Source organism: Cyrtonyx montezumae, unplaced genomic scaffold, assembly GCF_038088225.1.
Source record: "Cyrtonyx montezumae isolate F1298 unplaced genomic scaffold, pur_monq_1.0 scaffold_2, whole genome shotgun sequence".
Lineage (NCBI taxonomy): Eukaryota > Metazoa > Chordata > Aves > Galliformes > Odontophoridae > Cyrtonyx > Cyrtonyx montezumae.
In genome coordinates, this window is record NW_027071936.1 from 13,688,424 (window position 1) to 13,700,516 (window position 12,093).

The 12,093-nt window shown below is 38.6% G+C and overlaps 2 protein-coding genes across 2 annotated transcripts in view; one reads left to right on the forward strand and one right to left on the reverse strand.

Moving 5' to 3' along the window:
* Window positions 1–5,888, forward strand: part of INTU (inturned planar cell polarity protein) — a 42,167-nt gene extending 36,279 nt beyond the window's left edge. The window contains exons 12-16 of the mRNA XM_065736399.1: window positions 90–509; window positions 1,051–1,148; window positions 1,767–1,956; window positions 4,557–4,711; window positions 5,621–5,888. Of these exons, the coding sequence (XP_065592471.1) occupies window positions 90–509; window positions 1,051–1,148; window positions 1,767–1,956; window positions 4,557–4,711; window positions 5,621–5,732 (975 nt within the window). The 3' untranslated portion in view covers window positions 5,733–5,888. The remainder of the gene's footprint in view (window positions 1–89; window positions 510–1,050; window positions 1,149–1,766; window positions 1,957–4,556; window positions 4,712–5,620) is intronic.
* A 501-nt stretch (window positions 5,889–6,389) lies between these two features.
* The window catches only part of MFSD8 (major facilitator superfamily domain containing 8), a 76,759-nt gene continuing 71,055 nt past the window's right edge, over window positions 6,390–12,093 (reverse strand). The window contains exon 13 of the mRNA XM_065736454.1: window positions 6,390–6,403. The gene's annotated coding sequence lies outside the window, so the exon portion shown is untranslated. The remainder of the gene's footprint in view (window positions 6,404–12,093) is intronic.

The window sequence follows — 12,093 nt, forward strand, 5'->3', positions numbered from 1 at the left end:
GGTTTTTTTTCCAAGCATCTGGTGAGATATAATACAGTAGATAGTATATTTTAAATCAAAAGCTAATGTTGCTACCTCCGTGTTTACAGAGACACTTTATGCTGTGTGTTCTGCTAGAGGCAGGAGGCTGTGCATCAAAAGCCATTGGGAATCCGGGACCAGATTGCATATATGTAGACCAGGTCAAAGCCACTATACTTCAACTGGAAGGTATAGATGCCAGCATAGAGGAAAGACTAGATGCTCCTTCCATTCCACCTTTATCTTGTGCTGACTGGTTCCTTCCTACAACACGTGACAAACTGGATTTAACCACCTCACCTATCCTAAGTAAGATACAAAATGCTTCCAGAACAGAAACTGCTCCAGCAAGCAGAAGGACTCTGTTTGGTGACTCTTCCTTAACAACACATAAGCCAAGTCCTGTGAGAAACAGTCGAGGACCTGACCATGGTAATGAAGGTGCAGCAGAAGAAGAAAGCAATAATCCACAATCTCTAGCAGATCAGGTCTGAGAACAGGGACTAAACAAATTACTTAAGGTTTGGGTGGGCTTGGGGAAAGTGGCAGTCCTTAAAAAATTCACTAACTTAGAACAAGCAAACAAGCAAAAATCCCAAAACAGAGCTGAGTAAAATGTCAAGAGCCCCTGAATTCAGTAGAAGATACTTCATTTGTTTTGGGAAACTCTGAGTCAGCTTCCCAGCTGTCACATTTTTATTTGGATTATCATTGCTTCTAAATATTTGGTATTCAGCTGACTAAACTGGGGACAGCTGTGCTGGAATCGGAATAAGTAATTGGAGAATATCCCCAAAATAATAATTGTGTAAACAAAAGCAATAAGGCCATCTTGCTGCACGGTTGTACAACTGCTTCTAATCAGTTTTGGCCAAAAATAGACTAAAATACGTTTTACATTAATTGATATGACTGGAGCTTCTCAAAAGCAGTACATAAATTTTCTTTAAAATAGATGATTTCTTTCTTTAATTCTATTCTTTCCTTAGCTGTATTTTCTGTTAGTTCACCTATCTACTTGTTTCTCAGGTTGCTAGAAAAAAGCATACACTCTCAAATCCATTTCATCTGGGAAACGTTAAGAAGAACCTGTCGGAGAAGGACATGGAACTGTTTAACACTATCAAGTAAGAAACTGTTTCTTTTTTTTTAAGTATTTCATTTTTGAAGTCATACGTGCATGTTTTTTTCAAGATGCACATTTTGTTGTGCAATTTTATTCTAACCAAAACTTTGCTATTTGAGATCTTAATTAGAAGACTTTGTCAATAATATGCTTATGTATACATGTCCAACATATATGTAAAAGCAGAAATGGAAGTAAGTGAACTTTTGGCACACATACACCTCATTCCTTCCCGGTGTTTCTGGGTAGGTGAACAAAGGACAAAGAAGCCATAGCTCTTCCTAGTTTTCCCGTTCATCAGACAGAAGTCTGCTCTGGTGTTTTGTCTAAGTGATAAAGAAAGCTTCAGGTTTTTTTTCGAAACATTCTTTTTTCGTGAGAATTTTTGAGATCAAGAGTTCAAGAGATCTAACTACTCTTATGTGTTAAATTTTAATATAAGCAGTCTGAATAAGAAGATTTTCATGGTATAGAAATAAGCACCTGTCTAATGTTTCCATTTTAGTACTCCACTGCCGCTACCAGAAAAATAATCTTAAAAAAAATTGTACAAACTGTTTAACTGAAATTTCTTTCAAAATTATTTGAATATTAAAATGATTATCCTATTTTTTTGAAGGTTGACATCTGGTCCTGAGAATACCCTCTTCCATTATCTATCTCTGGAAACAATGCATGGAATCTTTATTACTCCAACTCACAAGGAAGTAGCACGGCTCGGTGGCTCCATCCACCCTCAGTTAATTGAGAATTTCTATCGTTGCTGTCTGTCAATTCGTTCTGTTTTTCAGCAGTCCACAATGAAAGAAGTATGTAAGCTTGGTCTTTAGTTTTTCATATTTACTTTCTCAATTCATTATTTCAATATTGTTTTCACTTCTTTATTTAAACAGTTCACTAGCAGGCGATTCTTTGTGCAGTTGTTTAACGGCACTTGACTCTTTTACTGCTGTAGGTAGATTTTCTGTTTACACGGCTCGACAGTGATAGCACGAGGGGGAATGGTTTTAAACTATGACAGGGAAGATTTAGGTTGGCTGTTAGGAGGAAGTTTTTCACTCAGAGGGTTGTGACGCTCTGGAACAGGTTGCCCAGAGAGCTTCTGAATGCCCCATCCCTGGGGGCATTCAAGACAAGGCTGGATGGGATCCTGGGCAGCCTGGTCTAGTGGTTGGCAACCCTGCCCACAGCGGGGGGGTTGAAACCAGATGATTTTGAGGTACTTTTCAACCCAGGCCATTCTGTGATTCTCTCTGAACATCCAACAATATATGTGTGTAACTATGGTTCCCCCTGCCGTGCTCTCAAAATAAATACTCCATGTATCCAGTATGGCATTTTATTTTTCTGCTTGGTCTCTGTTATTTAGCACCAAGTTTTCACATATTAGGTTGAAGTAGCAAGAGAGGGTTGCTGTTTTCTTTTAGTCATATTAATCCCATAAGGAATTTCGGACTGGAGGGAAAAGCAAATGGAGTCCTCTGTTAGCACAGAAAATGTTTGATTTGAGCAGTGCCAGTGCTCCCCTTGCTGCCCTGACAATGTGTCTGAACACATATCTGAAGAGAGTCTGTCTGAAGCTGAGGGAGTGTTTGTTCTCAGCTTTTGTTTTCCATGGTACCTGAGATTGCTTATACATTTGCCACCCACTCATGTCTTTCATAGTTGTCTCATATTGATATCTGTCTAGTACCTGATTGGTTATAAGGATCAATTCTTTTTAATTATGCTGCCAAATAATCTCTTGCATTTTAGATTGTGCAGGAGAGCACAACAGGTGAGTTTTTTTCTCTTGACAAAAAGTTCAAGCCTTGCTCTAGACTTGGCTGAATCCTGATCCCAGCTGCCAGAGTTTCACTTGAGAGTCTGATGTTTAGAGTAGAAAAAAAGAGGGTAGATCTGATGTCAGCAACAATAACCATTCTGCCTCATGCTTGATTTTTGTTTTCTCTTTACTTAGAATGATCCATCCACAGTTAATTGCAGTAGTATTGCAGAGATATAAACAATAGGTATGAGAGTCAATTTGAGACGCTCAGATCAGATGCTTTGTGTTCAATAGCTGTTTATTTTGTTCATTGTCTGGTTTGTTAATTGTGCAGATGATTTTTTACTGACACAAACTGAATCAGGGTAACATTTAATCCTTGCTAATTCTGTGACCTATTTAGTCTCTTTGGGAAAAAAAAAAATGTTACCACAAGTGGAATACTATATACAAGTTGCATTTTCTTAGATCCTCAAGCGAGGATCCAAGTGCATTAAATGAGAAATGTGAAAGTACAAATTGAATGCAGTTTGCAAGCATTGGTAATATTTTTCTTTGTGTTTTCTTGAAATTACTAAAGTAATTTCTAGTTAGACTCATGTGCCTTGTGACACATTTTTTAATTTTTTTTCAAGTGTAAGAAAAAAATAAACCTTAATTTGGATTATTCTGTCAATACTGTAAGACACTGAGGTCTGGCTGAATAAGACACTGGCAGTGGGTCTTGTGTTCTGGGGATTCAGCAGGAGATTTAGAAGCCCAAAAGCAAACAAACTTCTCATCTTCTGATCAAATTGCCTACGGTTAAGGTTGTTCAGTAGGCAGCCTGTAGTTTAGACTGAAGATACCTGAGTAAACAAACCATTCAACTATTAAGTGTAGTTCAGAAAAAGAGAAGAATGCATGCTTCAAAGTGACAACTTCTGCTTTGACAACAGCTGTGTCAGCACACGGTTTTCTGTGTTTTCCAGGTGCGTGTCTTCCCCATAAGCAGCAGCTGGGTTCATTCTGCTCTGGAAGTCAGAAATAATTGAACATGTGCTGCAGAACAAGGTTTCTCTTAGAGAAAAATCTGAGAAACCTTATATAAGCCAGCTTGTTAACTAAGACAATTAGATTGTTTTGACTCTGCAAATTCAGGGTAGTTTTTGTTATCTGGCTTGAACAATTAATGCTGAAACTGACAGGTTGTATTTGGGCATGAGGAAAATGTAAAAGGATGAAAAGAACTTGTTTTGTTCAGCTTGACAAAAAGAAAAGGTAAAAAATGTACTATTATGTGCTACTATACTGTTAATTCAAAGGAAGAGATGAGAGCTTTAGCTGTTTTAATATACTTTGTTGTTAATGAGGCTGCTTTATGTCAGTTGTCTTATGAAAGAATGCTGTTTGGATAGGCCAAAAAAATCAAACTAAGGGGAGCACTTCCAAACTGTGTAGCAATATTAAAAAAGCCTGTTGATACTGAAGTAATAAAACTGAAGAAAAGAATCACATAAGCAAAATAGTTGCATCTTGTGTATCTGGCTTTCTGACAGCAATATCATTCAGCAGCTTTCTGAAGAAAGCATGTCACAATTACATATGCTAACGTTTACACTAAAAAAAAAAGATACCAACGCTTCACCAATTGTTTTACAGAAAAAGAAGAAAGCGGGCAGTAACATTTCAGAATGTAGTAGTACAGATGAAGACATGGGTCCGATAAGAGAACATGGAGTTTTGTTTGAGTGCTCTCCTGAGAACTGGAACGATCAGAAGAAACCAGCGCCTACACTGAGTTACTGGGTTGTGGGGTAAGTTTAAAGACAGACAAATCCATCTCTCTACAAACCTTCCATTTTGAGGATGCTGCTATTGTATTGAAGAATATATATATTTTTTCAACTGGGAAGATCAAGTCAACCTACCAGTCTATCTGAGATGTTTTGGAGAGGGAGCATTCTTTCTTGGATTTGCTTTCTAAGTTCTGCCACTGGCACAAAAAATCTATTTACTGTGATGTTACATAATTTTAATGCCAACTTATTTGCACAACAGAATAGTTTGCTGCCCTAGGTATTAAATATTTGAAAAAAAGCTCTTATTTTTAGGTAATCAAGTGTAATGAGAAAATACTACACATCATCACTTGCTAGTTCAGAACATGGCAAATCTCTTAGTAGTTCCAAACCAGGCCAGCAGGCCCCATTCTATGGCCATCACTTCTCAGCAACCTGATATTTAGGTGCAGTTAGCAGACAGTCATGTTAGGATTAGTCAGTCAGTGGGAATATCAAGGAGTCTGCTAATGTTTACATGGCAATGTGCTGTGTTATAATGCTACATACAGTTATGCCAAGGTACATTAACAGCTTTCCTTTTTAGTTCTTTCCCTCATGGAGTCTGTCGGAGTGACACGTAGTATTAAATTTATAAATGAGTAAATGCAAATTCTGAGGCCTGCTCTCATGTAACCCAGTGCAAAAACACAAGTAACATCAAAAGACATATTAAAAACATATAAAACTTATTTGAATAGTCTTGAGAAAATGAAAAGAGAATAACTTACTCTAAGCATCTAACATATGAAGACAGTAAGATCATGCAGGAGAGACACAAATTTGCTAGTCGTATGACACAGCAATTTCAAAAAGCTAACACCTGTGATTTCTTACTTTTGTGTTGTTTTTTTTTTTTTTCTTGTGTGTGTTCTTTTTCTTCAGGAGACTCTTCTTGCATCCAAAACCACAGGAGTTTTATGTTTGTTTCCATGACTCAGTTGCTGAAGTCGCTGTTGAGCTGGCCTTTAAGCTGTCCTTTGGTTTAGCTACATAGGTGGACTTCCTGAATCTTCAGCTGTCCTCATTCTCATCTCTCAAAGCCTTTAAGGGTAGTGAGAAATCAATTCAAATGAGGTGTTTGCTGATGGCACGCCGTTGAAATGCTTTCAAAAAGGTACCTTGTGATTTGACACAGGTGAAACTTCAGAGATGATTCAGTTCAATACTTAAAAAATTCAGTGCTCTGAAATCTTTTATGTATTTATCTATTGTCAAATTATTTATCCTAATTGTAACTTCATTATGTGAAAACCTCACATAATTAGTACATTCACCACTGTTCAGTGTCTAGTATTGAATGTAAAATGATACACTGATATCCTCAAAGTGCTCTGAGAATATTTGGCAGTCACTGATTTCCCAATTAATGAAAACATTGTGCCTCTGAGCACATGAAAAATACACGAATATTTTCAGTAACATTGCATTAATCACAACAAAAAGAATAATGGTGTTTAGCCACTCAAAATTGATGGCTTAACTTTTTGCTAGTGCACACTGCTGGACCTGATTTCATGTGTTTTATCATAATGCTTACATTTTGAAGGCACAAAAGAGTGCTCTGAGGGTGATATTTTTGTTCAAGACCAATGCATGAACAGCTACTTTTGTATTATAATTTCTTAATAAAAAATGTATATTTAAAAAAAACAGTACAGTGCTATTCTGATTTAAGGTTATGTGTTATATTTTATTTTTTTAAACAGTGTTTGTTTATCTGGATCTTCTACAATATAATGCTGGGTACTAAAAAAGGTTAGGTTACATCTGTATGAGGCAAGAGAAATAATGCTTGCAAAATGAGGAGGCTTGTACAGAATTGAGTTTTCCTACCAGTTGCTGCAGGGTTTGTAGTAGACGAACTAGCTGCTCTGGTTGTATTTGTTAATTTATTTAGATAGTTTTACTAAATATCTAGTTTAAAACGTTTGATTTTCTTGGAGCCTTTTTTTACTCTCAGCCAACACATTTAGATTTGGTTATCTGCATAGTGGATATCAGCACTACATCCTTTGGCAATCGTGCCTTTTTTTTTTTTTATCTTTGGCTGCCTCTACTTGCTAACAGTGGGATAAAATATATAAAATTAATTTATATATAAATTCAGTTCTGTAGGTTCTCATTATCTTAGCTCGTTTCAACAAGTAAATTGCACTCAGAGTAATTCTAAGGTGATCCTTCAAATGTACTTGACTGCTTGTGCTCACTGGGTGATTCCCAGCATGGCTTGAATTGTTCAAGGGTTGCTTTTATTTCTTAAGCCTAAAGTTTAAGTGTATGATGGAAGGTTTTGTTAATCAGCCCTTTCTGGAGCTGATGGTCCTTTGATGACAACATATCAGTTCAAGATGCACAGAGCTGAGTTGCAACAGTATTGCTTTTACATTCGTTTTCCATCCATAAATTCAGTGATCTGAGATTCACTGTGTTTGAAAAATAAAAAAAACAGGACAAGATAGATAATATACAAATGCCCTTTAAAAAAAATCTGAAATTTGAACACTGTCTCTTGGCAGATAAGAAAAGGAGTGTGGGGGGAAAAAAAAAAAGCAATCATTGCAACAGTGGACATAGAGCTAGGCCTAAATCATTTTACTATTTTATTTTAAGATGGTTTTCTTTGTTGATTTTTATTTTTTTTTTCTGGGGAGAAGGGTGGTACTTTGCTGCCTGTGTAGTTGTGTAGTGAGCTAATCTCGTTTGACTAAGTTGGGTTAAATCATTGCAGAAAAAACTGTGAACATGTAGTGTGTGTGGAAGTATGAGGAAGGACCGAATGGAGGGGGCTCCTTCAGTAGCAATCAGCTACGAGAGCTGCTCCGGAAGTAATGCCTCCCATTTTATTATGTTGGTCCATGACATCTGATGTTGATGGTACGGCAGTAGAGGTTGAACCTTCCCACAAATTCTCTGGTACACTTTGCTGCCATGCAACAGATGCTGGCAGGAGCCCTGCCCCTAGGAGCCATTAATGGCAGAGGAATGGTGTTCCCTGAGGTAACACGCCCTGCTGCAAGGGATGGGGGGCAGCTGATGGCCTGGCAGAGCAGTGCCAAGCGCTGCGCTGGACGTGCTCAGCCGGTGGTGTGGGGGCTGCCCATCAAGCAGGTGAAGCTGCTGCTGCAGGTGTAGGCCTCATCTAAGCAGCTCCAGGCACAGCAGCAGTGCAGATTGACTGCTTCATGCACATTTAGACAAGGGAACAAGGTGCAGACCCGGCCACTCTATTTCACCACTGTGCTTAGGAAAACATTTTCATAAGCATGTCTGTGGACATAGTGATGGCAAACGGACTGCAGGCTGCTGGCATTCAGAGGAGCACTGTTAGGTGAGGAGGAGGTAGGGAGAAGGTGCACTTCCCTGCAGGAATCTTGTTGACCTGAACAAGAAGCCTGCAACCACGAGGTTGCACACTTCCTTGTGGTGAAGCAGTAAAATTATGCTCAGTGGTGTCTGTGGACGTTTTCCTCCTGATGGTTTCTCAGAAGCAGTAGTTATTCAGCATACCCAAGTTGATATGAATGAAAATGTACTCAGAAGAAGGAAGGAATACCTAGGCTTGATTTTATTTTGCCCTTAAGGTGTCTTTACTTTTATAACCCACAAGAAGACAGTGAATTGAAGAGCATGGCTGTGCGTTACAGAGTTCAGTCTCACTGCTGCTTACCACTGCGCTGGCAGGAGCCATGCATGTGGCAGGGGCTGTGCTGGCAAAAAGCATATACTTTTCTCATGGTTCACATAAGATTTCCCTTCTTTATTAGCTCCTCAGCACCACTTACCTTAGTCCATTTACAGTAGCGTCTAGAGAAATCTTTTGATCTAGGAGAAGAATATTGCCACAGAAGCCCTGCAAAGTTCCTGTTGTGTATGAACCGTTTGTTGTTCTAATACGGAGTCCTAGCACCCCCTATGGAAGCTAAACTGTATAGGCAGGCTCCTTCCGGAAAAGGACACAAGTTGAACAGAGTCCAATGTTCTGTGGCTTCTCCTGACAGTGTTGTTTTTTTGGTTTTTTGTTTGTTTGTTTCTGTATCTAGACTGCATTTGATGCAGATGTCCCTACTCTTAGACTGGTATGAAAAAGAATGGAGGTAAGGAAGCTGAAAGTGTTTGCAGTTTTAGATTCTTGCACTAACTCGGAACGCATACATCTGTTGTTGGTACATGACAGAACAAATCCAGATTTCCAGTACCAAATGCCTGAAAAATATAAGTCTTGAAAGGGAACATTTCTGACTTTTGTTATGCTTCACATCAAAGTAGAAGCAGTAGAAGGAATGTTATATCACAAACTCCATCTAATTCAAACTGTTAATGTTTATTTTAAGAATCCTTTTTTTTTTCCGTAGGACTTTTTCAGTTCTGGCATGTCAATTTGGCAAACGTTAGACACTGTTTTTCAACAGAGGCTCTAAATTATGCTTTCAAAGACAGGTACGAACAGATATTAACGGCCAGAGTAGATAAACTGGTAAATCATCTCTTGGTTCTGCTTCATAAATTCACTAGATCTGGCCAAGGACTGTGCAGTTCTTTCTGTCAGCATAATTGGTAATTGATGGTAGTGTGTTGATTAAGGTTGTGTAACTAGTATCTTTAAAAGTGAGCATGGTTACTGTGTAGCTTATTGTTGAAGGTAATGAAGTCTTTCACTTCAGTGATGGAAAACTTTGTGTGGTGCATGGAAGTAAGTGCTCATAACTGCAGTCAAAATTTCCAAAGTTTTGTTCAGAACACAACGATTTTGGTGTTAATTGATGGAATTAGGAAGATACATATTGAAAATGTTAAATTTGTCTACCAGTGTTTCTGTTCTGTGTTAAAAAATCCCAGTTAATTACATTTTAGCAGTTAAGATGGCACTAGCATGGATTCTGATCTCAGAAATGTTAGTAGATAATCTCGCAAGTGAAATTACAGCTCTTTTAGTTCTAATGAAGTTCTTGTGTTGTGTCCCTCAAGCAGAAGCCTGTCTTTATCCTTGTTAGTTTTCTTTGCATTATTTGCTTGATAATTGTTACTGTGCGACTGCCTGAAGGAGCTTCTATGTAATAGAATATGTCTAATATTATTAGAATAGTGTGTGCTAATAGTGTGGCTAAGTAATCACCCTGTGAACTTACTTCTTGCTAAATGTAAAGCTAGAAACATTTATGAGTAGTTTAAACACTCTGAGGCCACTAGTTTTGTACAAATGGAACATGAAAAAGTAAGAAACAATTTTAAGTTATGGGTCAAAATGCAAACTTCTGAGCTATGCTGTCTTACCTTGCAAATTGGTATGCTTGAAGAGGAAAGTTCCTTATCTTGGATGGATTCTCACTGGGACACAGAGTTCATCACTCAGGGAATTAATTGCAAAGAATCCGGATTCTGAAATAATGGATAATGAAATTTGAAAAATTACATCAAATTTATTTGTATTTGAACAGAAAATAAGTTAATATGTTTTTCATATAGAAATCTGCTTTATTTGTGTTTTTCTTCAATTGTCTGTTTGACGATTTCTTTGGTTATGATCTCATAATTTAAACAAAAGTTTGGGTTCTGTGGTTTCTCTTGTTGACAGTTTTTTTCTGTGATGCCAGAAGAACTTGCCACAGGCAGTGTTTGTGCCATGAGATTTCCTGGTTTTGCTTCCCAGGGAGAATGTTGTCAGTCCTGAAGTTTGGATCGATCCCTTTGTATTGCATGCAAATTCCCCAGCTGGCCTTTCTCAATTACAATTCCTTCATATGTAAAGAGTTTGAGGTTGCTGTCTTCTTTTTCTTGTTAAGGGTGGAAAAAGTAAAACGCGTATGATGTACATAAGCGTTTATAGTTCTTCAAATCTCCTTTCTGCCTTCTAGAAGTGTTTCCAGATGGCCTACATGTGTATGTGCTTGTGACTCAAAATTTAGAAACATTCCACAAATAGCATTCAAGATTAATTTCTTCAGAAGGATATTTAACAAAGCAGCATTACGTGTTATTGGAGCCCGGGGACTTGGGATGCTTTCTTACATACTTGATGCAGGATAGGAAATCCAAAGTATGGTGGTGTGCGTGACTTTTGCTTTGGCTGGGTTGTCTTTTGAAAAAGAGTACTACAAACGTTAGCTTGTGGGGAAGGGAAGTGCAGAAGAAACTCTGAAGAAAGCAGGCTTTGTGTACGTGCCAGGCACTGCTGTTACAGAGGGTAATACAGGCACGCTTCAGCATCTTCGTATTGCAGCTGTCCCCTTCTGCTTGCTATGTGGGAACGGTGCCCTCTGTTTAGCTTGCTCGTGTTTTTACATACTTGCACTACTCAAAGCCTTAAGGTTCTTTTAAAACTCATTGGTAAACAGCTGCTTGATGGACTATTGATTATTGATCAGAGCTGAAAATGTACAAGCTGTAAGAAATTTTTCAGTATTACTAAAGGAAAAAAAATAGCTGTGAAGTTTTAATAGCTTTAAAATGTTTCAGAGCTCCCTTGGGACTGGAGTGACCTCATTTAATTCTTAAGCCTTCTATTTGCTCAGTAAAGAAGCATCAGAAGAAGGATCACAGCCTTTCTAAATTTAGCTTTTGGAACCAGCTAACAAGGCATTACGTCAGATAAATATTTCTTAGTTTAAGATCTCTCTTTTGCTGTAGGTGAAACAAGAAGAAATGTTCCTTAGTGTTCTTTACCAAAGAAAAACACTTTGCTAAGCATCTGACTTTTTGTCTCAGTGTAGTGCAATAATGATTTGTCCTGATTATTTATATGCTGAGCGAGGGGAGGGAACCTGTAAGGGTCCCATTTACTGCTTTATGACAGTGTATCACTACAATAACACTTAACACTTATCATCACGGAGAACTCCCTAATACCCTTTATGGGACAGGAGGAGCCTTAGTGCTAGTTCTTTTTCCTGAATAGAAGGACTTGGGGGTCCTGATGGATGAAAAGCTGGACATGAGCCAGCACTGTGCATGTGCAGCTCACGCAGCCAACAGTATCCTGGGCTGTATCAAAAGAGGGGGCCAGCAGGGAGAGGGAAGTAACTGTCCCCCTCTACTCTGCCCTCGTGAGGCATCATCTAGAGTGCAGTGTCCAAGCCAGGGGCCCCAGTACTGGAGGGGGATGCAGAGCTGCTGGAGTAGGTCCCGAGGAGAGTCACAAAGATGACTGGAGGGGTGAAGAAAGGTTGAGGGAGCTGGGCTTGTTTAACTTGGAGAAGGTTCTGGGCATACCTCATTGTGGCCTCTGTACGTGAAGGGAGTTTACAAACAAGAGGGAGACTGACTTTTTTATACAGTCCTATAGTGATAGGATCAGGGGAATGGCTTTAAACTAAGAGAGGAGATTTAGGTTAGATGTGCCAGTGCTGCATCACCCTGAG